Genomic DNA, 27,330 nt, shown 5'->3' on the forward strand with positions numbered 1-27,330 from the left:
CCTTGTGTCAGATGAATCAACATGAGCCTGATTTAGATAGGTCCATCCCATTTTATTTTTGTGTGTGGTATGCTTTAGGAGCTTGGTTCATTATACCTTGTCTCTAGCATGCATTAACACCAATATTATCATTGTCCGACCTCAGATAGTGGTGACTTCTATATAAGTCCAATTACAATTGCTTAACATAAAGCTAAATTTGCCCCCAAAGGCATAACATTTTTATAAGTGAGATTGTAAGTCTCTCATTCCTCAAGGTATTGTATGAAGATTTAACATTTATTTCATTTGTGATAGCTAGTGACATACTTGTGATTTATCCAAGTTGGAGCCCTTCTCATGATTGATGTTTAGGTTCATATCTTCATGCTTGTGAGTGGATGGTTGAGTGTTCTCCATAAAATGACTTAAATCATTCTCTTCTTCCACTAACATTAACTAACATATTTTGTATTAACTTTATTTTAATGTAGTTTATTTTAATGCAATTTAAATTTATGCACTTTATCATCCATTTGTCATTTACATTTCATTCAACTTATTTATGTTTCAGTCATTTTCACTTTGCTCACTTGAGCCATATCTTGTGTTTTGTATTATATTGTGCTTGTGATTTTGGCTTGTTTGTGGTCTTAGGACCTTAAAATACTTAATAAAAACAAAAACCCTAAAAAATAAATTAGTGGAGTGTTGAGTCTCTGTTTGTGACTTGATCTGAACTTTTGGACTTAGAGTAGACAACACTCTTATGCTTTGATGGAAACTTGGCCAGTGTCATTCATCTGATACAAGCCTAGAGCAACTCCTTTGGTTCATCTATTACACTTTGTCTCTGTGCTTAAGCTGTTGATTTGATCTTATTATTTATACCTGATGCTTGTCTTTGTGAGTTTGTGTCAAAGAATACTCATTTGATACATTGGAAGAACATTAAAGATTGCTTGCTTGGAGACTTGGATATCTTTATTTGATACCATTGGTCGCTTGGATGATTATGCTTGTTGCTGGCTTAAAGGTCCAAATAAAATGAGTTTCTATTTGACATTCTTGTCTTGTGGATTGCTTCCTATTGGTCAGATCTTTTCAACTCTAAACTTTTAAATCTTGTTTAGGACAGTCCCTTCATCTCCTCTCACTTCTTTAATTTCAAATCTCTCCCTCATTTTCAAAACCTTCTTTGTTTGTTGTTTTCAACTTAGACTTGTTTTAATGAGTAGAAACTTTGGCCTTATGCCATTGATTTTCAAGACATTTTCTTAAATCAAACTTGTAAATAAACTTAATCATATTGACTTTAATTTCAAAAGGACAAAGAGAACTAACCACCTCATCTAAACCTTTTGGCCATTTTTGTGCCTTTTTCTTTGAAACTTTTCAGAAAAAGAAGCATTTAGATTTGAGTTATCTTTGGTTGAGATATAATTCTCCCATTTCCATGATATTTTTTATTATAAGTCTTTCCATTTATTAGGGGTTGGTGACATACTTGTTGATTAAATCCAAGTTGGAACCCTCCCTCTTAAATGTTGTAAAACCTTCATTATCAGTGGATGTTAGGTTGAGTATTCTCCCTCTCGTAATAAAAGATCTTTAAGCTTTTGTTTAAACCAATCCACCCATTTTTAAATTTTTTAACACGAATTAATCCCTCATTTTTATGTTGATACGTAGGCATAAGACCGAAGGTCTTGTCAAACACAAAATTGTAAATAATAAATTATTTTTCTCATCCCCTCATTCCTTTTTTTTATCAAATATATTTTCAATTAAAATACTTACCCACAAAAAGGATTTCCCTAGGAGTACCTAGGACACACTGAGTGTTAATACATTCCGTCTGTGTAACCAATCCCCTTATCTATAATCTCTGACATTTTATTAGTTTTGATTTAAAAACTTCTTATCTTTGGATTTTATTCGTACTTTTTTCTTTTTATTTGAAAACAATAAAAATGCGATGACGATTCTAATATTATTGGCATCGAATTAATAAATAATTCGATGGTCATGAATTTACCATTACAAATATAGAACAAAACTTTCTACAATATCAAATCATTTATTATAAAATACTAAATAAACATAGTTAACATCAAATACTTTTAATTTTTTAACCGCTTAATCAACAATCAATGCATATTATGTTATGATTACTCAACATCGTAAGTTGGGTTGAGACATTAAATAAGTACAAAGACTTTTCCACAGATATTTCTAACTCCTGTAACGAATTTAATCACCGACATTTATGAATAAAATAATTTTAAAAAATAAACATAATAAGAATTTTTTTCTGTTCAAAGACAGTGATCATGCAACCCAAGAACAAATTTTCAACCACAGAATTCAATACTTTCTCTCTCTCTCTCAAATTAGGTACATAATATTCCATTTTGTTTGATCAGAATATGCATTTCTTGCTCTACTATCTTTCCTTTTTCATCCCATTTTCAATTTCTGAATTTCTCTCTCCCTGTTTCAATGAGGAGTAGTAGTGGTAGTAAGAAAATTCCCATTAATTTGGAAGAAGCTTCAGTGAACTTGTTAAAGTTGAAGGATAATAATTCAAGGATTTCATACTTTCTTATTCTCATTTTGATTGCTTGGTTTGTTCACAAATGGATCTTCTCTTTCTCCAATTGGTTTCCACTTGCACTTGCTCTTTGGGCTTCTTCACAAGTAAGCAATCTTTCTTTTTGTGGTAGTGTTTGGGAGACTTTATCATAACAGCTTATGACATTTTTTGAATTTAATTTTATAAATTCTTCATGATAGCTAGTGAAAGCAACTTATAATTTATATGAGAACAATTTAAATGTATTTTATCTTTTGCTATAAAAACAACTTATGTGAGCTTATTATAAGCGCTTATGTTGTTAAGCACTTCTAGTATAAGCTACAAATAAGTTGTTTATCCAAACATATCCATAGTCTTTGGCTCCTAACAGAACGCTTCCTCCTAAAAATTTCTATATTGTATATTGGGACTTTGTTGAAGAGTAATTGAGCAACAAGCAATTAGTCCTGGTTTTGTAGTTTTCATGAGAAAGAACATTGCTTGCACACCACGACCTATGTTGATCTTTGTTTTGCAGTATGGGAGTTACCAGAGGAAACTACTTGAGGAAGACTTGAACAAGAAATGGAATCGTATAATAGTCAATTCCTCGGTATCTTTTTCACTCCAATGCTCCCTTTGTCATTCTCGTGTGTGCGCTCTATGATGCTGATTTCATCTTCTTTTCTTTGCACATTATAGCCTGTCACAACATTGGAACAATGTGAGTGGTTGAATCAACTGTTGATGCAAATTTGGTCCAACTATTTTAATCCTAAGCTCTCAAATAGGTTATCAGCCATAGTAGAGGTGAAGTTTCCCTCTCTTTTCTTAATCACCGCATCAATTTATTTTTCAATTTTATTGCACATTTGAAGTTATGGCATCCATGAGAAAATTGCTTCAATGTGTATCGGAGTTTTACACGCCGAGTCAACGAGTGGGGAATTAACTCATCAGTTTTGTCTTTCTTGTGTCTCAGAAACGTTTAAAGCTGCGGAAACCAAGATTTATAGTAAGTAACAAAACACTCATTTTCATATGTGGAAGAGTTACACATTTGTTTAGCAAAAAAAGTTTGAACATTTATTTCAATATTTGCTGAACTGCACTAAAGAAATAATTTTTGCAGGAAAGAGTTGAAGTGCAGGAATTTTCACTTGGATCACGCCCTCCCAGTTTGGGCCTTCAAGGGGTTAGATGGTCAACCTCTGGTGATCAGGTTTTACTTTGCATCACATTTCAGATGTCATTCCTATACAACTTTATAGATACTTTGTTTATTCAAGGTCTATGACTAATATGTTTTTTTAATATAGAATTCTATTGGTATTAACAGCGAGTCCTGAAAATGGGTTTTGATTGGGACACAAGTGAGATGAGCATTTTGATGGTTGCTAAACTTTCTGTTGGTGCTGCCAGAATTGTGATTAACAGTCTTCATATTAAGGGTGATGTATGTGAAATAACACCCTTTGCTTTTATGAATCACTGACATGCATTAAAGCTATCTATATTATATGAAGTAGCAAAAATATGAACAAATTACAAGGTTAGGTTGAGTTTTAATATACATCTATAAGTGTGACTACCAGTACACTGCAGATTTTAAGGAAATTATTATTATGTTGATACATTCCTTATGTTCTGAGACACTGCTTGTCCTTTTTCATAATCTATCTGTTACCATTACATTTGCAGCTTCTTGTCACACCAATTTTAGATGGAAAAGCACTTTTGTACTCATTTGTATCAACACCTGAGGTTAGAATAGGAATTGCCTTTGGAAGCGGAGGCAGCCAATCAGCCACTGAGTTGCCTGGTGTTTCTCCTTGGCTGGTATGTTTGACGGAATCTAATTTTTCAAAATTGAGAAAAATTTGATGTCTATAAGTTTTGGTACCATATGAAAAAAGTGAATATGGAACTGTTGACTATAAAAATTGTGTCCATTTCATAGGCTCATTTATTCTGTGAACATTCCCTGGTGTTTCAAGTGTCTTTTGCTAGATTTCTCTCTGAAATTTCCCATGTTGTATCATATGATGTTTCATGCTAACAGTAGTTACCTTTCATTCAGGTTAAACTTTTTACCGACACTTTGGTAAAGACCATGGTGGAGCCTAGGCGCCGCTGTTTCAGTTTGCCTGTAGTTGATTTAAGGAAACATGTCGTTGGTGGCATGATATATGTTTCAGTGATTTCCGCAAACAGACTTTCTAGGAGTTCCTTTAAGGGGAGGCAACAAAATGGCACAAGCAATGGCTGTTTAGAAGACAACTTGAGTGACAAGGACTTACAAACATTTATAGAGGTAGAAGCAGAGGAGCTGACAAGGAGAACGGGTGTGAGCCCGGGTTCAACTCCAAGATGGGATACAACATTTAATATGGTTTTACATGATAATACAGGAATAGTTCGCTTCAATCTTTACGAGTGCCCTCCCAACAGTGTCAAATATGACTACCTAGCATGTTGCGAAGTTAAGGTACTGTCACCTCATCGATGTTTGTTTTTGTGTGCTACCAATAAGATTATTAATCGGCTGTCAGTAAGCATATGTTTTGTGAACAATAAATTTTGTTTTTAATGCCGTTGTGGTAAAGGTTGTCATATATAGTTATATACCATTTGAAACTAACTTATTTATTTATGTCTCTGTGAAGATGAGGCACGTGGAGGATGATTCAACAATAGTGTGGGCAATAGGGCCTGATTCTGGTGTAATAGCAAAACATGCAAAACTTTGTGGAGAGGAAGTTGAAATGGTTGTCCCATTTGAGGGGACCAACTCAGCAGAGGTACAATATTTGCCCAGCTGTCAAGCTTTCTTTGCTTTTAGGGTTGATACAAATACAACGTTGTTATCTTACATTAGTGTTTGATTTTCATCTAGCCAAAGCTTACAAGGTCGTTATTCTTTTCTGATTAGAACACATTGGCTCTTGAAGTATTATGAAACAAGAATTTGGCTACATGAATTAAGTATTCTATGTCTCTCTTGTATGGCCACAAAGGCTCTGATTTCATGCCTAGGACAAATTCTCCTAGAAGCTTAATTTGTTAGATGTAAAATCATATGGTTTTTTATATATTTAAAATGGAGTGGTAGAGCTTCATATTGATAGTTTTTCTGGAGTAATGCTTAAAACTGAAATAGCATTTTGATATCATATGCTTGTAAGTTGTATCAAATTGTCTGTATTCTGTGATTTCTAAGTCAAGCACTATTTTAATTTTCCAGATACTTGCGCGGCATAGTTTTCTATTCTTCTCTTAAGAATGTGTGGTTGGGCCTAATTCAACCCTACAAAATCGGCTAAAACCGGCTAATAGGGTGAAGATTGCCCCCACTTATAAACACATGTTCAGGTCATAGATTGCTCGATGTGGGGTTCTTAACACCCTTTCTAAGGCCCAGGATTTGTGTCTGAGGCGTGAAACTAAATGGTGGGTAGCCCAATGGATCTTGAACGAGACTCTGATACCGTCTTAAAAATGTGTGGTTGGGCATAACTCAACCCTAAAAACCCGGCTAAAACCGGCTAGTAGTGTGAGGATTGCCCCCACTTATAAACACAAGTTGAGGCCATAGATTGTCCGATGTGAGATTCTTAACACTTTCTGTTCTAAATTCTAACGCACTTTTCATGATCGAGTCACTGTGAAATTGTCCTCATAGAGCATTTTCCCTCTTGAAAATGAAAGTAGTTGTATCTTTTTCTAACGAAAATAAAATCGTTAGTAAATGGAATGTTCATCCTTCTTAACTCTTTTTATTCACTTTTTTAGTTAAAGGTGAGAATTGTAGTAAAAGAGTGGCAATTCTCTGATGGTTCTCATAGTTTGACCAACCTCGACGCCAATCCTCAGAAATCACTAAAGGGATCATCAAATCTTCTTTCAAAAACTGGAAGGAAACTTAAGATAATTGTCATGGAAGCAAAGGATCTAGCGGCGAGTGACAAATTTGGAAAGTTTGATCCTTACGTTAGGTTGCAGTATGGAAAGGTGAGAGGTACTGGTTGTCTGTTAATACTTTGCCATATATTTATATTGCAATGTACTTTGATGCAGTGTAAGTTCATAATAACACTTTACCTGATTCTATCATGATAATCTGTATAGGTTGTTATGAAAACAAATATTGCTCCTCCTCCTCCTACTTCAACTCCTGTCTGGAATGAAACTTTTGAAGTAGATGAGAAGAATGGCGATGAATACCTAATTGTGAAATGCTTTAGTGAAGAAATTTTTGGAGACGAAAACATTGGTAGTGCACATGTAAATTTGGAAGGACTCGTGGAAGGGTCAATCAGGGATGTATGGATCCCACTTGAAGGAGTGAGTTCTGGTGAATTAAGACTTAAAATTGAAGCAATTAGGGTGGACAGCAAAGAGGGATCAAAGGTATGTTTATTTAACAGGAAAACAATTATTCTTTTAATAATGTGAAAAGCTGAATTTTCAACTCTTGCATATTGATGTTAAGTCTTCTAAAAACCCCCACTCCCTTGAAATGAACACAGGGTCCAGCTTCGGGCATGGCCAATGGTTGGATTGAGCTTGTTCTTATTGAAGCAAGAGATCTTATTGCTGCTGATCTTAGAGGGACAAGTGATCCTTATGTGAGGGTAACCTATGGAAACTTGAAGAAAAGAACAAAGGTTAGAAAACTTCATCCGAAGTTCCTCTTGGATGAATCGTTGTCCTCAAGATTTTCAAGTTTTATTACTATGACATTGTATCTGCTTATTGTGTTATACTGGCACGACTCATTTGATTGATCACATAGCTGTTATCATTCATTTCGCACATGTAACATTATTATCTGGTAGGTTGTACACAAAACTCTCAACCCTCGTTGGGACCAGACCTTAGAGTTCCAAGACGATGGAAGTCCCCTGATACTGCATGTGAAAGACCATAATGATTTCCTACCCACATCAAGTATAGGTGAATGTGTTGTAGAATATCAAGGGCTTCCTCCGAACCAAATGTCTGACAAGTGGATACCTCTCCAAGGAGTGAAAAGCGGTGAAATCCACATCCGAATCACAAGAAAAGTTCCAGAGATGCAAACCAGACAATCTCTAGACTCTGAACATTCTTTGACTAAATTACACAAGATTCCTAGCCAGGTGAGATTTTCTTGAATTCAGAATTTTGAACTAGACTAACAAGTTTTATTGGTTGTTCCATATGCCATCCATCCACTGTGTTCTTTTATTGTGTGAATTATTAGAATTTAGAATTCTCATTTTCATTACACGGTTTTATCTTTATTCTCACGTATACAGTTGAAATTGAACAATATATATATCAGATAAAGGAGATGACGAAAAAGATCCGGTCTTTCATAGAGGAAGGGAATCTGGAAGAACTGTCTACAAGTTTGAGTGAGTTACAAACTCTAGAGGATACACAAGAAGGATATATAGCCCAGTTGGAGACTGAACAAATGCTTCTTATCAGCAAAATAAATGAACTGGGCCAAGAAATCATCAATTCTTCTTCTCTCAAAAGAAGTTGAAATTGATCCTTATCAGCATTGTACCACTATTTAACATTGTTATAATCTGACTCATTATGTTTTAAATGTAAAATACAGCTTGTAAGAATAGTGACGGACAGATTTTATACATGTTTACCCAAATCCTCTCGTGGCCACCCTCCACAATCCACAAAATGATAGTAGTAGTATATAAGAACTTGTATAATTGAAGCATTTATGATTGTAATAATTGCAAAGTTAATCATTTCAACGCAAAAGTCATTGAAGTAAGAGAGGATGAACTTGCAACTGTATAATGACCCTACATATGGCCCTCGTGTAGGTCAAGGTTTTGTTGCTTCCGCCTCGTTCCATGGCCCTCGTGTAGGTCAAGGTTTTGTTGCTTCCGCCTCGTTCCATGGCCCTCGTGTAGGTCAAGGTATTGTTGCTTCCGCCTGTTCCATGGCCCTCGTGTAGGTCAAGGTTTTGTTGCTTCCGCCTCGTTCCATGGCCCTCGTGTAGGTCAAGATTTTGTTGCCTCCGCCTCGTGCCGTAATATCTTGACATTGTTATTTTTCGGACGCTCGCAACAAATTCGCAAGTTACTAGTAATATTTAACATCTCTTATGTATTTGAACAAGTGTGATTGTGTTATCAAAATTATAAATGAAGATATCGACTATACTGAATCTGAAGCCACTCACTTTCCCATCCAAATTCAAATTCACACTTTTCATTCTCAAATCTTTCTCTTCTCTCTCAACTATATCCAATCACAACAACGATAAACCATCCAATGCAATCGATCGAATCCTTCTCCGCTTTCGCAATCTCTCTCATCATCACGATGTTGATGAACCGACCCAAACCCTACCGCCACATCAATTTTTGCACCGCCAATGGCTTCGCTCCGATGACGCGGTTTTTCCATCGGAGAACCAGGTTGATCAACACCAACAAGAGAAAGTATTCAAGAAGAAAAAGAAGAAGAACGAAGCAATGACACCTTGTTTGTCGGAAGAAGAACTGACTCGATTGCGAACAATCGGAATGCATCTCAAGGAGAAAATCAGTATCCCTAAATCCGGTCTCACGCGTCCTGTGCTCCACAAAATTCATCATCGGTGGAACAATAATGAGTTGGTGAAGCTCAAGTTTCATGAGTTTCTTTCTCAGAATATGAACCTTGCTCATAACATCGTTCTGGTACCTCACTTTCTCCCTTCCTTTTCATCATCATCATCATCACATATACTTGTTTAAACTAATATTCATGCTGTGCTGCACACCATGGTTTTAAATTGCGGTCGCCAATATCGATAGGGTTGCGATGTTGCGGTTGCTGTTATTGTGGTTGATGCAATGCACATGTGGCATGAATTTTAATATGGAGGTGTTGGAAATACATTGTTAAAAACACTTGATGTTAAGATTTTTCATTACATAGGAAGTAAATTAAGTTTTGGAGTTTTGAGATTTTGAGTTTTGATGTAAATATTGGAGTGAAGATCGGCGAAATTGTCTAATGCAGTTTCTAATGGCGGTCAGACACGTGATTTTAAAATCATGCTGCACACATAAACATTTATTATTGTATTGAATTACAGTGTTGGTACTACTAGTAAGATTATAGTTTTTTTTTGTGTTGAAGAATTTGTCAACTCAAATCTTGTAGATTTGTACAGCGTCGAACTGGAGGATTAGTTATATGGAGATCAGGAAGTGTTATGTGGGTGTACCGTGGCGACAACTATCAAGGGCCAACAACCAATGCCAAACATAATTCAAAGAGTGAGTCAGTTGTGTGTAAGCAACAACAGCATGATAACATGACGCCCAAGGAGATGGAGTTTGACCGGATGCTTGATGGATTTGGTCCTCGTTTTGCTGATTGGTGGGGTATGGGGATACTTCCTGTTGATGCTGATTTGCTTTCCCCTATAGTTCCTGGTTACAGAACACCTCTTAGGCTTCTTCCCACCAAAATGCATCCGCGACTCACCAACGATGAGCACGCAAAAATGCTGAAACTGGCCAAAGCTCTTCCTTGTCATTTTGCCTTGGGTAAGCAAGACTCAACTGCCAAACTATTTTATTAAATTTAACTTTTCTTTTGCTGATATGAATCATGTCTTGATTTTTATGAAGGGAGAAATAGAAATCTTCAAGGTCTGGCATGTGCTATTCTTAAGCTTTGGGAGAAAAGTTTGGTTGCAAAGATTGCCGTCAAGCTTGGTGTCCAGAATACAAACAATGAACTGATGGCTTTGGAGTTGAAGGTTTGTTATCCGTAATAACCTGTTTGGTGCCGATTGCTTGTGAAACTTTGAGTGTGTAAAGCTGAATGCATCAAATTATGGACAAGTACCGACTGTTGAATAAAAACTGTATAATAGACTGCAGAGCTTCATTTAAAAAATTGTGAAAGGGATTTTTAGAATGAATAGTACAATGACTATGTCTAAGGCCCCCGAGTATTCAATCAAATCATGGTGCATGCAAAATTTTGTATTGGTTACAATTAAGAGTCCTTCAAAGGTGTTGACTATGCTTTTATTTGGTAGTTAATACTTATGACATAAAAAACCAAAGAGATGATATTTACAAAACTAAACATAAACATGTTTTAACAATTAAAAAACCTAAAATAAAATAAAACTCAGCAGCTTTTCTGTTGTATCATATAAACAAGTTGGATTTGAGTCACCCTGGACTCAACTAACGGAAAATGCAGACAGAGCTAGCGCATTGGGCATCAGAAACAGCGAGATAGTCGTCCAGGTTTTCCCTATTTATTTGGATTTTCCTCCCCCCTCCTCTATCGCTTGCTAGGATTCGATTCTTGGAATACTTTTTTAATAAAGATGCATAGCTAGTTTTTGAAGTATGAAATGTTCATGTTTAGTGGCTGATCTGATTTTTAAATTACAGTGTTTTTTTAAGATTAAACAAATAAGTCCATATTTAGAGATGTTTAGAATTTTGTTTTAATGGGAATTGTGCGCCCTTCCAAACACTTACATAATCACTTATGACATAAGATAAGCCTAAATAAGTTCTTCCAATCACCCCCATGGTCCAATGGTGCATTCTTTTGCTCCCTTGTCATGATCTCACTATATTCTAAGAAAAGAAAATAATACAGCAGTTTTATTGAATTGAAAAGTTTTTTTCTTTGGTCCAGTAATTAACAGGAGAATCCGCCAAGGAATAAGTATCACATTGTAATATATCATGGGAAGGAGTGTAAACCTCACATAAGCTGAAAAACAACTTGCGGTCATATTGTGAGCTATTTATACAAGCCCTTCCAAACATTTGCCTAAGCATTTGTGACATAAGATAGGATAAGCCTAAATAAGTTCTTCCAAGCACCCCCTCAGTAACATGGTGCATTCTTTTGTTCCCAAGTCAATATTCTAAGAAAAAAGAATAATACAGTAATTCTATTAATTGATTTGAAAAGTATTTTCTCTGGTCCAGAAATTAACAGGAGGTACCTTACTGCTAAGGAATAAATATTACATCGTAATATATCGAGGGAAGGATTTCGTTCCAGCCAATGTGGCTGCCATTTTATCTGAAAGACAGCAATTGACGAAACAGGTGCAGGATGTTCAGAAGAAGGTGCGATGCAGAGCTGTTGATGTAACTGGCGAAGATGAAACAAATGCACAAACAGAACTGTTGTCTGAGTTCAATGAGGCTCAAGTATTCCGGGGAAGGGAAATATCTACTGTAGAATGTGAGAAGATGATGAAAGAGGCTCCTGAAGTGAGTAATGTTAGGATTATGAAAAAAATGGAAGGCAAACTAGTTGTTGTAAGTATCTATCTATTTGTCTTATGAAGTTTATCATGGTTGAGAAATAAGTTATGTTTTATTGAGAATAATAGTTGGAATATAAATCACAAATAGCTTTCTTTGGAGGCGAAAAAGTTTTTTTTATGTTCATATAATTAGTCTGCAAACTACCATCAGATTTTGTGTCATGCCAAGAAGAACTGTTGCGAAGTCATTATTGTCTTAAATTTCTATTTATATATCTGAACCTTGAAATTTAGGTTTCCAAATCAATTAGGATATCAAGGGTTTTTAAGTCTCACAAATATGGTAACTTCATTTTGCAAATGTAGCCTTAGAAGTTCACTTTGTGCAAAAAGCCTTATTAACACTTATCATCTTATACATCATTGGAGCATTAGTTTAAACCAATAGGGACTAATTTCACTGACCTTAAATGTCTAATAAGTGGAAAAATTAAGAAAAAAATAAAAACAAGCACTGGTAGGAATGTGGTACATGTGTGATTGTTTGCTGTTATCAACTTGCTGTATTTTATTTCAGCTCTATATACTTGTGTAAATTTATAATACGGCACATTCAAAGTATAGAAAGAAATATCTAAAGGTGTGTGATTTCTGTTTTCTTTTGATCATTTAATTTAATTTGTTTTATTCATATTTACACCACTAGATACATGAAGAGGCTGATGCCAAAAAGTCAAGAGCAGAAAAGCTATTAACTAAAATAGATGCATCTCCTGATAATAGGAGGGAAACAATCACAGATGAAGAACGCGTAATGTTCCGTATGATTGGTTTAAAAATGAAGGTGTACTTACAACTTGGTGGGTAATCTTCAGATGTACCAGAGTTGCTAGACTGCAATGATGCAAAACTGACTGCTGCTTATGATACTCTGTAGGTACACGCGGTGTTTTTGACGGCGTCATTGAGAATATGCATTTGCATTGGAGGCATCGAGAAGTTGTTAAATTAATAACAAGAGAAAAAACCGTTGCTATTGTTGAAGAAATAGCTGGTTTACTGGAATACAAAAGTGGTGGAATACTAGTAGCAATAGATAGAGTTCCCAAAGGATTTTCTCTTATTTACTATCGTGGAAAGAGTTATAGGTGGCCAATTGCTCTCCGACTTTGCGTTCAGCATCCATGCAACAACATGTGGAAAGAGTAATGAAATTGTTTTTGTTTGATGTTTCTAAGTAGTGTTATTTTGAGGCATAAATTAGCTTTTTCTGGTAAGGTTGATAACTTGTATTCATTTTTAGCTACTGTATTCACGATTAGGATGATAGGCTGTTTTCCTAGAGCAAGGTGTATTTATTAGAAGTTAAAAAAAATGCATTGTCTTTGTTTTGTTCACCTTTGATTTTTCTTCCAAGCAAATTATTGCTTCTGTTCTTAAAAGTCTAAACGTATGGCTTAATTTGTTTGATTATAAAAAATATATATAATTGATTCTGAATAAATTGGTTTTAAAATTTTGATTTTGGCTTAAAAAATATTAAAGATAAAGTGATTATGTTTGGATAAATTCTAATTAAAATAAATTAATTTTATAAACTTTAACCAAAATAAATTAAAGATTAAAAATTCTAAACTTTACCTTCAAGTAAAATTAATTTTAAAAAATAAAGTCAATTTTATTTGAGAGGAATCAAACTGTCAAAATCAATTATATATTTATAGAATCAATTCTAAATGCTCTAACCAAAAGAATTGATTCCAAAAGGTATTAGTGAATGAATTGAAATCCAACCTTTCTCTAATTTGTATTATTTCTACCTATCTATCCAACAAAAGTTGATGTGTTTGTTTTAGCAAAAGAAGAAAAACGAATCAATACCCTTTCTCAATCAATGATGGTGCAGATTGTAGGGTGAGTCATAGATCAGAGTGGTCCTATACAAAAGGTAGTAAGTCTCAGCTACATTATTTATTCAAATTCTACCAACTTTTCTTATTTAACTCCTTTGCTCAAAAAATAAAATAAAAGGCTTCATCTTCAAGTGATGCAGTGTTAAGAAGAATGGTGATTTTTATTTGAACAACCACAACTGTGATTTTCTTGATTAAGGTATAGCCTTTTGTTATTACCACTACTCTCATAACTCAACAATATTATTCATTTTCTTCTATGGTTATTACAAATGCAATTGCTATGGTTATATATAAATTAACCTTACTTATCTAGAAGTGAAACTTAATTGTAATAATCAAACTTCCTTCTATTTTGTAATATTCTTGCATTTGATTTTGTAATTTACATTGTGCAGGAACTCGGCAAATAATCCAAGAGAGAATCATGTGGTAGTATATAACTCACATGTCTCTCTTAAATATGTTCAAACGAATTGTATGATATATTTGTAAGATTTTACAAATTGATCTACGAATCAATTTAATATTTATCATATAAATATGATTTTCATTAGAATGTAGATTTACAACTTAGTGTGTTCATGGTTTCTGAGTATGTTTTAGTTGCCATGTATGCTCTGTATGTTGTTTTAGTCAGGTGTATTTCTTTCACTGTTTATTAGCACGACCAAGCACAACAAAACAAAAGAAAATTGATATTTTAGAAAAATGAAAATTGATTAATATATTTTGTAATTAATCCAATATAATCAAATCTTATTTTACTAAGTGGGGTTGACCACATAAATCAACTACTTCCATAATTAGCAAAATATTTATGATTATGCACATACATTTCTTTTCAAAATGCAATAAAAATAAAATAAAGATAAAATTGTTTAATCAAAAAGTTTATTACAATAAATCGGTGGTATGTTAACAGATTCTCCTTCCTTGTCTATAGTATTAGAAAATATCTTTTCTGGAGCTCACCCAAAACAGAATAGGGTGAGAATAAGGTGATGTCAATTGAAATCCTGATAGGCAGATAATAGATGTTGTATACAATGTCACAACACCAGGATCAAGACATTTTCACAACACAAATAATTACAGTGTTAAAGTAAATAGCAGGGAGTAAATAACACAAATCAATTGTTAATCCAGTTCGGTGCAACATCACCTATATCTGGGGGCATCCAAGCCTGGAAGGAAATCCACTATAATAGTATTAGTTTGAAGTTCTAAACGACATCTGATTTTACAAACTTCTCACTTAATCACTACTCTTGGAATTTTTATCTAAGACTCTACTAGATATGGGACTCTTCTCACTTCTCTTCAATCATACAACAATGATAAAATTTCTAACAATAAATAGAAGACACACTTTCTATGAAAGAGAATCCACTCTTGCTTAAAAGTTCATGAGTGATTGACAATTACTACTCAAAAATTCAGTCTAATTCAAGCATCTAAGTGATACGAGAACAACTCACAAATAACAATTAACAAACTAAACCCTAACAAAGACTATCACATACGCAACTTAGTTGTTTTCTTAAGTTTAGAATCATCCTTTAAATAGCCCCAAAATAGTATGGGTTTCGGGCTAAATAATCAGCAAATCCAAATCAGATTGCTGCACAATCTTCTGCACAATCAAATCAAATCAAATATGATGTCTCCTTAAACGTTTTGACATCCTTTTTTAGGAAATAAGGCAAAGCTTAAACCGACATTTGCTTCTAAAACAAACACTTCTTTAACCACAAAATACGTGAATCTAATCTTCAAAGAATCTTCACTAATATCATGTTAAAAAACAAATCTTCCAAGAAAGTAAAACCACATCATGCCACGATGTCGTACAAGCATGTCAAGGCATCTTGTTCAACATCTTACTATTTCACTTGTTTTAATAAAATATTGTCAATCACAATACAAACAATCTAACAGGATCACTTCGATACCTTTGTCACACAAGATCTGATCTAGCATACAATGTAGGTATGGTAAGCAGATTCATGCAGAAGTCAAAGGTATCACATCTAGCAGCGACAAAGAGAAATACTAAGATATTTGAAAGGAACTCTCAACTATGGAATTTGTTTCTTGCAACTGATGAAGGAAAAGAATGCAAGTTAGTGAGCTACACCAACTCAAGTTGGTGTAGTGATGTTGAAGATAGAAAATCCACAACTAGTTATGTATTTATATTAGGTGGTGCACCAGTTTCTTGGAGTTCAAGAAATGAACCCGTAGTGGCACTATCATCATGTGAAGTAGAATACATAGTTGTTTCTCTTTGTGCATGTCAAGCAACGTGGATGGTGATTCTGGTCAAAGAGATTACAGGGAAGAATTATAGAGCAATTACCATGAAGATCGACAACATGTCTGCTATCAATCTGGTGAAGAATCCGATATCACATGGACGAAGCAATCACATCAAAATGAGGTTCCATTATTTTCAAGAGCAAGTGGAAAAAGTGAAACTGAACTTGGAACACTGCAGAAATGAGAATCGGATTGCAAATATCATGATGAAAGGAGTGCAGGTCGAAGTGTTCAAGAAGTTAAGGTTTATGATGAATATAGATAGCTTAGACACAATGAATTATGTGGTGTATTGAATTGTAATTCTTTGTGTCAAAGTAGTATTTTCGGCAGAGTCTGTTGTCGTTGGAATATTGTGTGTAAAAATTATGTGAGTGTCAAAGTGTCGAGGAGTTAATCTTGACATGGATTTGGTTTTAAACCTAATTTTGTAATGTTGGCCAAATTAGGTATTTTAGACTTTTGTTTTTGGACTTTGCCTAGGGAGCAAACAAGTCAAATCTATAAATAGGGAGTTTTATTATTGTAAATACTTGATTTTGCAGTTACAAAAGAATAAAGAATCACAGTTTGTGAGCATAGACGAACTCCGCAGGAAATTCATCTTCTTCCTTCTCTCGATAAATCCTAACTCTTTTGTTTTCAAATCAATCTTATTTTCTTGTTTTTCATCAATATCAATATTGTGCAGCGATACAATCTTGCAACTAAGATTGGTTGATTCACTCAAGTGAAAAGTGAACCACAAGAGAGAATTCGATTGGTGCAATTGAATCTTGTTCATCAAGATTGATTCGGAATTATTCAAAATTTTGGGTTTAATTATCTAATGCATGAGAACATAATTGTAATAAAGAAACTTACTTTTATTTATTATTTTTCATTGGGAAATTGGAAACGGTTCCAATTTGATCATAATCGGTATAGACGAACAAACATCCGGGCACCAATTCGGATTTTTTAAACTTACGGGTAAAAATGCATCCTAATATTTCGTATATACTGGATATCCCTAAAAATTTGATATATCCTTTAAAATTTAATACTCCTTATTTGAAGAAAGAAAAACAGGTAAAAAAAATACATACTTTTATGAAAAATCTGGTATGAAGGCAAAATGTGCGGTAAAATTCATAAGTTTCAAGGAAAATGCTACATACTTGTAAAAGTCCGGTATTTTCCAAATTTTTGAGACAAAACGATGTATTTTTAATAATTTCAAAATATGTGGTTTTGTTTGTAAAAAATAAATTTAGAATTTAGACTATTATAGTCAATTGTTGAATTTGTGGGGTGTTTCGTTCACTAATAAAGTACTTGATAGATTCCTCCTCAAAAAATATAGGGAATCTTTTTTCATCTTTAGAACGTTGTTCCCACCATTGAAAATTCATATTTATTTTTAGTTATTTTTAGAGATATATCTCTGAAAATACCTTAAATTACTTCATCTTTCGTAAATCAATCTGTCACTTTATTATTTTTATAAATTTGTTCGGAGATGCATCGGTGAAATTTTTTAAGGTGTATTTGAAAATGCATCTCCAAAAATAACCTTGAACCCTATTTACTCGCTTTTTTTTAAGGTGTATTTGAAAATGCATCTCCAAAAATAACCTTGAACCCTATTTACTCGTATTTTTCATTGAACTGATTTATTTAACTATTTAGTGACATTTTCGGAAATGCATCTCCGAAAATATTAAACGGGAAATTTAATAATATCATATTGCATGATTATCTCTCTCATACTCCATATCACTTTCATAACCCAAAATCCTTAAAAAAATTATTCTCAATCAATTTTTTTACTTCAAATCATAATTCTTGTATTTTATCACATCAAAAGGAGTAAAAGAGGCTTCAGTTTAAGGTAAAGTCACTCATTTTATCCCTCATCGTTTGTATTAATCTTCTCTTTGAACAGAAAAATGAACGTTGAGTCCGGATGTGCATATCCGAATTTATCTGGTCATGTTTTGGATTGCATATCCGGATTTTTCTGCTATTGTGAGTTGTTTAAACTGTTTTTCTATTTTTGTTCGTATTTGATATGGTGCACTCGGATATATTTCCTAAAGATGTTGTAAGTAATGATGTAAAACTGAGTGTAGTGAAGGAAGATGTTAAACCAGACGAAGTGAAAAATGATATTAAACCGGTTTGTAGAGATAAATGTTGGTCAACATTTTAGAAATGAATAACTATTTACTACTCATGAAAAATATGCTTGAATGGGTCCGCATGGAGGTCAAAAAATTGAGTTTGACATTGTAATCGAAAGGTATGACAATGGTTTGAATAGAAGGGAAGCATTTGCAACCATGAGATATGAGAGAAGTGGCATGTATGTTCCACTGATTCGGAAGTTAAAATATGATGACACCAGATCGAGAAAATGTGATTGTATTGTACGGATATTGTAAGGTGAATGATACATGAAAATTTAATGTGACTTCTGGTATACATAATCATATTTTGCAAATCGAGCTAGTTAGTCATCTCATCGTATGTCGTCTTAAACCGACAATGAAAGGAAGATACAGTTCACAAACTTTGAACTAAACACTGATGAAGATTTAAAGATTATGTGGAATATATTTTACCGTTACGCATCAAAGAGTCGGATAGAAGTGGATACAGAGATTGCAATATCCATCGATGATATTATCAATATGTTGTAACGTCTTGAACTACCTGTTTATAACGATATATAATGTTAAATTTATGTTAACAACTATATATAACATTGAGTATTTTAATTTAATATCGAGTTATTTTTGTTTCTAAAACTTGTTCATATTATTTTTGTTTCTTCATATTATCTTTGTTTCTGATTTGAAGTATCATGATCATTTTCTAATATGCATCTCAAATATATCAAATAAACTTTCAGAGATGCAACTTCATCCTAAAATTAAATATAATATGGATGGATGTTTGGTTCACACTTAAAAAAAAGAAGTTTTATTTATATTTTTAAAATTGATTTTATAAAATCCTTTTAAAATAGTAAAAAGAAAATTATAACTCTTCTTTTATAAGCTAAAAGAATAATTTTAACATACAATAATATAAATATAAAATACAGTAATATAAATATATATTATTGAATACTAAAATTAATTAAAATTACATAATATTACACAGGTTAAAGGTAATGCATTTTTGGTTTAAAAAAATATTATACTGACATCCAATAAAAATATTTTATATTATCAAATCATAAAGTGGTCGGATATTTTATATTATCAAATCATAATGTGGTCGGATACACATCTCTCATTGTTTGACAGTATAAAGTATAAAAATATTTTACACCATCAAATATATTCCTTTTAAAATAATTTCAAATTCAAACAACTTTTTAAATTTTAATATTTAAAAAAAAGTTATAATAAAATATTATCATATTTAAAATGAAATTTTATGAAAAAAATATTTTAAACAATTTTTCATTTAAAGTTTTTTTTTTAATTCTTTATAAATGCATTCTTATAAGTTGTTTTTTGTCCGAAATACCTTGTAATATGAAAGGGTTAAAATTGGAAAGCTATTGAAAATGTAGGGGCAGAAAGAGAAATTTTCTTCACTTATTACTTGCTCTATTTAGGAGAGGGTAATAGAGCTTCATTTTCTTACTTTCAACAGCATTCTACAATAGCTTCATTTGAATTTTAACGAAAAACCATTTTTGGTATATGGCTAAATTCTGTTAAAAATCTTCAATGAGATTGGTGTTTATACTTGACCTTGTACGAAGGTGTCCTACCTCTAATCTACATTTTTTTTTAAATGACAACATCCAGAAAATAATTTAGTTATAATTTGTTACACAATTTTTGTATCACCTACAAAACCTCATCGCGAACAACCACTTCGAACATTGATAATAGAAGAATCTATGCTATATTAAGAAGATTGGGACTTCCAGTGTGTTTTCGCATTGCGTCATTTACGCAACATCAGCTGCAGTTGCAACACTTGATTTCTTTGTTCCGGGGGAAGAAGATTTATCTGCTCCGGGGTGAGACTCATGACCTGCTGAAGCAATGCCTTCTCCATATCTGGGGTCAACTGCATTTAACATAGGAGAGAACATCAATAGACTGCAGGACAATTTCATAGAATGATGCTAATTCACAATGATTACCGCAGGAGGCCGAAGAGACTGATTAGCAGCACCCATCTGACCAGAAACCATAGACGGTGGTCCCGGAGGACCAGAATGCTGTGCTAGGTTTTCTGAAGGACCAGGCATCCAAGAAGACCCTCTATCAATTTGCATTGCATTTCCAGCTTGACTGCCAAAATCAGACCCGAAAGGCATATTTCCAACCTAACATACAAGCATGACTTAGCACCTGAATAACCAATTACTATCAAGCACAAAGTATTGTTAAACATCATCATGACCGATATGGCTTTTCAAACCGTTTTACTAAGGTTTTCTTCTTTCAGTTGAATCACCAAAATCAATTTTGGGTTTAGGCAAATGCCAGCATACTAGTTAATTAAACAAAATAAATAAGCTCAATTTGTGAAAGGCAAATGGCTAAATGATACATTTGTCCGGGATAAATGGGGTACATTTTTCTCCTCCTTCTGTTATTAATTGGTTTCAACTTTCGGCATTCAGCCATGGTAATCATCTTTGCAATATGGCAGCAGAGCAGAGCCTGGCCGCTATAAGATTCCATTGTCTTACATTATTCAATCTCAGGAGCAATTGTGGCCCCTATCTCAGAAACTAGGGACTGATGCAGGTGGCATTCTTCACATGGAAAAAAAAGACATATTTACCCCCATTTTCTTTGGGGAAATTATCAGCTGCAGCAGTCCCTATTTTCCATGGACACCCTCCCACTGCGGTAGCGGCTATTTGACGGTTTAAAACAAAATAGATATATATAAACACAGTATAGATTTATTATCTTGTATATATATTTTTGACATAGCAGACACCCCACTATAGTGTTATTGGAATCAGCTACCAGGAGCTGTAACTCGGGATAGAACTATGGTTTCATGTTTCGACAAGCAACATTCAATAATTTAAATTTGAAAGGTACTTTCCATATAAACAAAGATCAATTTTTTGTTGTGAACACTGAAAGCTACAGTATAAGCTAACGTTGTTTAAATGCCAATGCCAATGCCAATGCCAATGCTATTAGGCATTGGCAGATAGCTTAGTGCCTAATAATTTAGTGTGGGGAAGGTAGGGTGGGGAATGCCAACATAAAGAACTTCACTGCTGCAAAATCACTAACTCGTGATACTAAAGCAGTTTTCAAATCTTAACTATCAGTTCAGTTGTATCTTCTATTTTGACATACCTGATAGGGTGACTGAGATGATTGTTGATTTTGTAGTGGTGTCTGCCCCAGTGGGAATGCAGATCCAACATTAGAAGGAGGTTTTGTACCAGGCTGAAAATTTCATCAACAAATACTGTTACAGTCCAACATGTCATTAGATCATAAACTGTAAACTGAGATATTTGGCTTACATGATACATGGGTTGTGGATGATTGTGAGAAGCACCACCAGCATGTTGAAAACCTAAGTTTGCACCCATTTGTGGGGGATACTGAGGGTGGAAGGTTTGCACTGAAGGTGGTCTGAGCTGTGGTGGCAGTGGTGGTTGCATAGGCATATGTGAAAATCCAGGTGTCTGCAATGGTTGCTGACTAGAGGCAGATGGCAGTTGTGTTGGATGATGTGGCTGTGAAGATGAATGAACAGAGGGTGGAGGTATCTTTGGAAGTTGTGATGATTGTGGAACAGCTGCCGGAGCCACTTGCGGAGTCAGGTGTCCTTTGGGCTGTTGTGGCATCTGCATAGAATGTGCAGCCATGGGCTGAGACTGATGACTCGTTGCAGGAATAGTAGCATACGAGACTGGAACTGAAGGCTGGTTTTGGTGTTTCCTTGGAGGAATATGAGTGTGAGACACACCTGCTTGATCCTGTGCGCCACCCTGCCCAGGCAATAATGGAGCAGGCTGAACGCTTGGCTGTTGTGTTGGCTGTATTGTCTGCTGACTATTCTGCGAAACCACTGGTTGAACTTTCGGAACCTAGAAACAAACATTTCTTAACATCTAAATTTCTACCAAAGGAAGGTTGTGAAAAATAACATCAAATTATTGAGAGAAATACCGCTTGTGGCGACTGCACCATTCCAAGCATGATTTGTGCCTGATTGACAAAACAAAATGAACAAAATCTCGAAGTTAAACAAATAACTATTAACTAATGAGACTGAAGCCCTTGAAATAGTATTTAAATGAGATTAATTTAAATTATAAAAAAAAAATACACATTGCTCTGTTTATTGAAGACTCAAAAAGTAAATGATTTTATTCGTATACAGTTGCACATATCAACGACAAACGGTAGTACAAAAGACAAGACTGCATACAGATTTGAAATCTTTTTTATTCCTATATAACTCATGATTTCTACTCTTCCAAACTGTGCAATTCACTTTAGGGGGTCAAGTAAAGAATCATAATCATTGATAAAAAAAATCAACTGTTGATATAACCAATTACAGATGTGTTCAGTTGAGATGTCATACTTTACCGTCTAAAGTAAAATCTAATTTCAGAGGGACCAAACCCAACCCAAAGAACATCAGTGAAATGGATAGAAACATCAGTGAAATGGATAGAAACATCAGGAAATGGGACAGCCTAAATAAATCTTCAAATGTAAAGAGGAAATGGGACAGCCTAAAGAAAATATTATTTTTTTCAAGTAGTGTTATGAGGTCTAAGCATAAAAGCAAATTTTCATCATCTAATAATTGAACTCAGCAAGTATATAGTCAATGGCATCAAGAAGTGAAACATTAGAGGTTTCAAATGATTTAAATTCTCACTGAAGAGTAAAGAGTGATTCCAATTTGTATAAACCACCACCATATAAGAAAATTGAATGTGGAAATTTTTCTTCAAAGGAAAAATGATTAATAAGCTCTGAGCTAGGCACAAAATGTGCAAAGAACAAACCTAGAAAACTACAAAGTTTAAAAATGAGCAAAGTATCACCCCGTATACAGGAAACCAAACCAACACCAAAGCTATTCAAAACTATAACAATGATACAACTAAATTGTAACAGAAGTGCCACGTGTGATGGGTGAGTCAGCAGCTAAGGTGGAGGAAAGGAAAGGAATGCGGGTCAGAATGGCCAACAAGTTACTCGTGGAATATATGACAGGGAATAAAATAGTGGAATGGGGGAATGTGTGAGAGCATGACTTGTCGGATGCAATATTTCTCGCTTGTTTTTCCACTTTCTTCTCTCTCCTCTGATTCTCTTTTCTGACATTCCTATCTCAATTCCTGGGTACTTTTTCCCTTGTTTTTTCACTGCTGCAAGTGAGGTTATTAATACCAAAGAACCCCCATACCATTTATATCAGTGTTTATCTGTTTACTACTATTATATTGTCAAGGTGGAGAACACGCGATTGAATGAGCTGAATGTAGAAGTAGGCAGAAACAATGGAGAGGAATTATGCAGATTTGCAAGCTCAAATTCGGCGACTGGAAGTTGACCACCAAGCTCGATCTTATCGCATAGAAACAGTGACCACAAGCACAGAAGCGAAGTTAGCTAAACTCGATGAAGCCATTCTGCTCCTGTTACAGAAATCCCCGAGCTCATCCACCTCCAAAATAGCTCTGTGAACTCAACTGAAGAGGCGTCATGCCCTGCTTTTCAGTTAAGGTACATTAAACTTGATTTTCCTCATTTTGATGGAAAGAATGTCATCGGATGGATTTTCAAGGCACAGCAATTTTTTGAGTATTATAACTCTCCCGATGTGGAGAGACTAACCGTTGCCTCGGCTCAATTGGATCAAGAGATTGTTCCTGGGTTCAAATTATGCAAAGGGTAAATCCGTTCCAAACATGGAGGCAATTTACTAGAGCTCTTGAATTGGATTTCGAACCATCACTGTATGACTGTCGTGCTGCACTGATTAAATTGGTCCAAACCGGAATGGTAGCAGAATACTAAGAATTCACATCCCTATTCAATCGCTCTGAGGGAGTGATCAACAAACCACTGCTGGATTGTTGCTTGAGGGGCTTACAAAAGGATATTCCTCATGATGTTAAGTCCCTCTCACTAAACACAATGGTACATGCAGTGGCTCTGGCCAATTTGTTAGAGGAAAAATACCCTGCCATAACCAAAATCAAACACCAAACAAACTTCACCAAAAGTACCACAGCAACAGACACAAACCCACGATACCAGAAATCCTCCAATAACCCATTCAAACCAGAACAAACGCCACACTTACAGAAATCCAATTTACCGCCATTATTGCCAACACCTACTAGCAAACTGCTGACCCAAAACTCACAAAACCAGACCATTAAAATGATGTCTGGAGCAGAAATTCAACTTAGGAGAGACAAAGGGCTATGTTATCTGTGATGCAAAGTTTTCTTACTCAACCAAGTGCCCAAACAAACACCAGATGATGAAGCTGCAATTGAGCGATGAGGAAGACACTGAGACAGACCCTGAACCAACTGACTCGGAAAAACATACCGAGAGTAACATTGCAAATGACCATCACCTATCCTTGAATGCCATAAAAGGAGGTGGTACAGTTGTGGGGGGACTATTCGATTTGCAGGACAAATTGGTCATATTCCAATTCAAATATTACTAGATGGTGGCAGATCTGAAAAAACTTTGCAGCCAAGAATTGCTAACTTTTTGAAACTACCGATTGAAAACTCGCCTAGTTTCAGGGTTTCAATAGGGTATGGTCAAACAATGCAAACTGAAGGACGAGTGGAGCAATTATCTTTGCAAGTGCAGAATCATGAGCTAGCAGGCTCCATAGCACTAGCAGTATTTGTGTCAATAACTGTAACTGAACATGCTGGATATGATGGGGTTGGACTGAACCCAGCAAGATTCTTAGGCCCAGCACTGCTTCATGGAGGATCTGTATGGAATGGACATTGGGTTTTTGGGGCTGGTCCTTTCATGGCTTGCTTAGTATACTACAGTGTCTCTATTAATCTACCAAAAGAGGGTTTGGATTGGATTGGGTTGATGGAGAATGATGTCTTAAGGTTGGCTATGGGTTCATGTGGGACTGTCTCTGCTAGTGCAGTCTGAAATGATATTGTGTTGTAAAACAACATAGGGTTCTAAGCGGAAGTATGAAAAGGAAAAGGCAGGTTGGTTTTTTTTGTTATCACTGTATTGGACAGCACATAAATGTTAGTTTGAGGAAAGGTAATTTTACTTTCTCGTCCCTTGAAAACATGAGAATGTTTTTTTCTTCTTTGCCCAAAAAATCATGTGGAGTTGTACTTTTTGCAGTACTTAAATAAAACATGTTGCATTATGTAGATCCATATTAAACTGAAGAGAAGATTGAAAGGGTAATGGGTATGAAATCCAGCATTTAGCCGGGAATTAAAGTTGTGACTTAAGACTGCCAAGTTACCACTAAGTAATACTGCATAATTATAAGTTATTACAAGCCAAAACTTCTAAACAGATCAACCATAATCCCAATTACAAGCCAAAACTTCTAAACAGATCAAACATAATCCCAATTACAAGCCAAAACTTAGTACAATGCAAATATTTCGTACGGCATATTTGAACATCCTCTTATCTTATGTTTTATTTTAGCCTCCAGCATCGCATTGGTGAAACACACTAGTTTATATTTAAACAAAAGCCACTCCAATGCTAATTGTTATGGGCGCCCTTACTACTACTCCAATGTAATGTAGAAATAACAATACCCTTAAAATGATACCACAATAGCACTCCTTGCTTCCAATTGAAGGAAAAAGTTACATAATTGTTGCTATCCATACTTTCACAAAATTCAAATTAGGGTTTTATCTTATGACCTAGGGAAAAATAACAGCTCTGCATCTAATCACTAGAAAATACATGTCAATTAACGTATGCAATGCAATGAATTGAGAACTAGTATAAGCAAAACCGGAGGAAGCAAACGGATATAGAAATTGGAAAAGCATAAAAACCTGAAAAAGTGATTTGGTCAACATAGGGTTTTGAATGAGGATCTGTCTTGCTTGTTGCTGGTTCTGTTCGATCAGATTCTGAATGAGAAACAAAATCGAAAGGGTTAGGTTAGCAATAGCACGTAGTAATTGGTTCGTGGAGAGTGAAAAAGAGTATGCAATGTTACCTTCATCTGAGACATGATGTCGTAAAGCTGATTCTTTGACATTCCGGCGAGGTTCACCGGTAAAACCTCGCCGCTGACTTGTTTTCCGGCCATTGCTCAACCCAGGAAAATGCTGCGAACTCGGCGCAGCGTTTGTATACAAAATACAGCGTTTCAATTCAACCCAAGACAAGTTTGTTATTTTTTATATTATTATTTATATTCATTATTATTTATTTATTTTTGCTATAACACCTTAATAATTTATTAGTTTCTACTTTGTAATTAATTAATTAATATTATATAAAAGAACAAAATTGGTTAATACCAAAATACCCTACTTTAAAGTATGTTTGGATTTGTGGTATGAAATGAGATGGAATAGAGTGGAATGGTAACTAATTAAATTCCATTGTTTGGATTTGCAAATAATAGATGGAATGGAATGGAACATGATGGAATCTATTCCATCCAATTTCATCCAAATCTCTATTTTTTTTCCATCCAATTTGGGGTGTATGCGATGGAATGAGACATTTTTAATAAAATAATCAAACAGTGGAATGTGATCTATATTCCATTCCGCTCCATCATGTTCCATTCTGCTCCGCTTCACTATGTTCCATCAATCCAAACATAGCCTTAAATTCTTACACTTCCTCGTTTTTCATTTTTGTGGTTTTCCTTTTTTTTCTAAGCTTAAAATATTTCTCACACGTTTTCTTCTTATTCCAATATCTCTTTATTTACAACTTAGTTTTTTCTTTTTTCCGCTTCTTCTTCTCTCGCCTTTCTTTCCTCTCCACTTCTTTCTCTTTCGCTATTTATGTATCACACTCCCTCTTTCACCACTCTCCCTCGTGCCATTCTAAAGAATTAGAAAAATAATCATTCGGCATTTTAGGGTTTATCAAAAAATGTTTTCCTTTTTTTCTTCTTACTAACTTTAATGTTTTTTTCAGGTTTTTTTTATCTGAAATCGAAATCATTAGAATCATCGGATCTGGAATCGAAACCACTAGATCTAAATCAAAACCATCGGATCTGATGTCAAAATCATCGGATTTGAAATCAAC

General features: G+C 34.6%; 3 protein-coding genes and 2 long non-coding RNA genes across 5 annotated transcripts; 3 read left to right on the plus strand and 2 right to left on the minus strand.

Moving 5' to 3' along the window:
- The first annotated feature begins 2,303 nt into the window (after positions 1 to 2,303).
- Positions 2,304 to 8,344, plus strand: LOC127105793 (synaptotagmin-5). Its single transcript, XM_051042999.1, has 14 exons — positions 2,304 to 2,679; positions 3,096 to 3,170; positions 3,260 to 3,367; positions 3,540 to 3,572; positions 3,690 to 3,779; positions 3,897 to 4,013; positions 4,259 to 4,396; positions 4,638 to 5,045; positions 5,224 to 5,358; positions 6,350 to 6,568; positions 6,686 to 6,967; positions 7,087 to 7,224; positions 7,396 to 7,698; positions 7,884 to 8,344. Exons 1-14 carry the CDS (start codon positions 2,482 to 2,484, stop codon positions 8,088 to 8,090), a joined length of 2,451 nt encoding a protein of 816 aa, XP_050898956.1. The 5' UTR covers positions 2,304 to 2,481; the 3' UTR covers positions 8,091 to 8,344.
- Positions 8,232 to 13,219, plus strand: LOC127105794 (CRM-domain containing factor CFM2, chloroplastic). The gene is made up of 7 exons (XM_051043000.1): positions 8,232 to 8,394; positions 8,574 to 9,258; positions 9,738 to 10,116; positions 10,201 to 10,331; positions 11,536 to 11,874; positions 12,529 to 12,682; positions 12,760 to 13,219. The coding sequence occupies exons 2-7, from the start codon at positions 8,719 to 8,721 to the stop codon at positions 13,029 to 13,031; spliced, it is 1,815 nt and encodes a 604-aa protein (XP_050898957.1). The 5' UTR covers positions 8,232 to 8,394; positions 8,574 to 8,718; the 3' UTR covers positions 13,032 to 13,219.
- Positions 11,180 to 12,825, minus strand: LOC127105797 (uncharacterized). The gene is made up of 2 exons (XR_007795130.1): positions 12,677 to 12,825; positions 11,180 to 11,821 (listed from the first exon to the last, which is right to left on the minus strand). It is a non-coding gene; the product is annotated as an uncharacterized LOC127105797 (long non-coding RNA).
- Positions 13,220 to 13,448: 229 nt separating the features above from the next.
- Positions 13,449 to 14,396, plus strand: LOC127105796 (uncharacterized). The gene is made up of 2 exons (XR_007795129.1): positions 13,449 to 13,934; positions 14,134 to 14,396. It is a non-coding gene; the product is annotated as an uncharacterized LOC127105796 (long non-coding RNA).
- A 5,352-nt stretch (positions 14,397 to 19,748) lies between these two features.
- On the minus strand, positions 19,749 to 26,481 carry LOC127105795 (cleavage stimulating factor 64). The gene is made up of 7 exons (XM_051043002.1): positions 26,276 to 26,481; positions 26,109 to 26,186; positions 22,222 to 22,260; positions 21,570 to 22,139; positions 21,397 to 21,489; positions 20,211 to 20,396; positions 19,749 to 20,134 (listed from the first exon to the last, which is right to left on the minus strand). Exons 1-7 carry the CDS (start codon positions 26,366 to 26,368, stop codon positions 20,009 to 20,011), a joined length of 1,185 nt encoding a protein of 394 aa, XP_050898959.1. The 5' UTR covers positions 26,369 to 26,481; the 3' UTR covers positions 19,749 to 20,008.
- Positions 26,482 to 27,330: the final 849 nt, after the last annotated feature.

This window comes from Lathyrus oleraceus, chromosome 7 (genome assembly GCF_024323335.1).
Source record: "Lathyrus oleraceus cultivar Zhongwan6 chromosome 7, CAAS_Psat_ZW6_1.0, whole genome shotgun sequence".
NCBI classification, from domain to species: domain Eukaryota; kingdom Viridiplantae; phylum Streptophyta; class Magnoliopsida; order Fabales; family Fabaceae; genus Lathyrus; species Lathyrus oleraceus.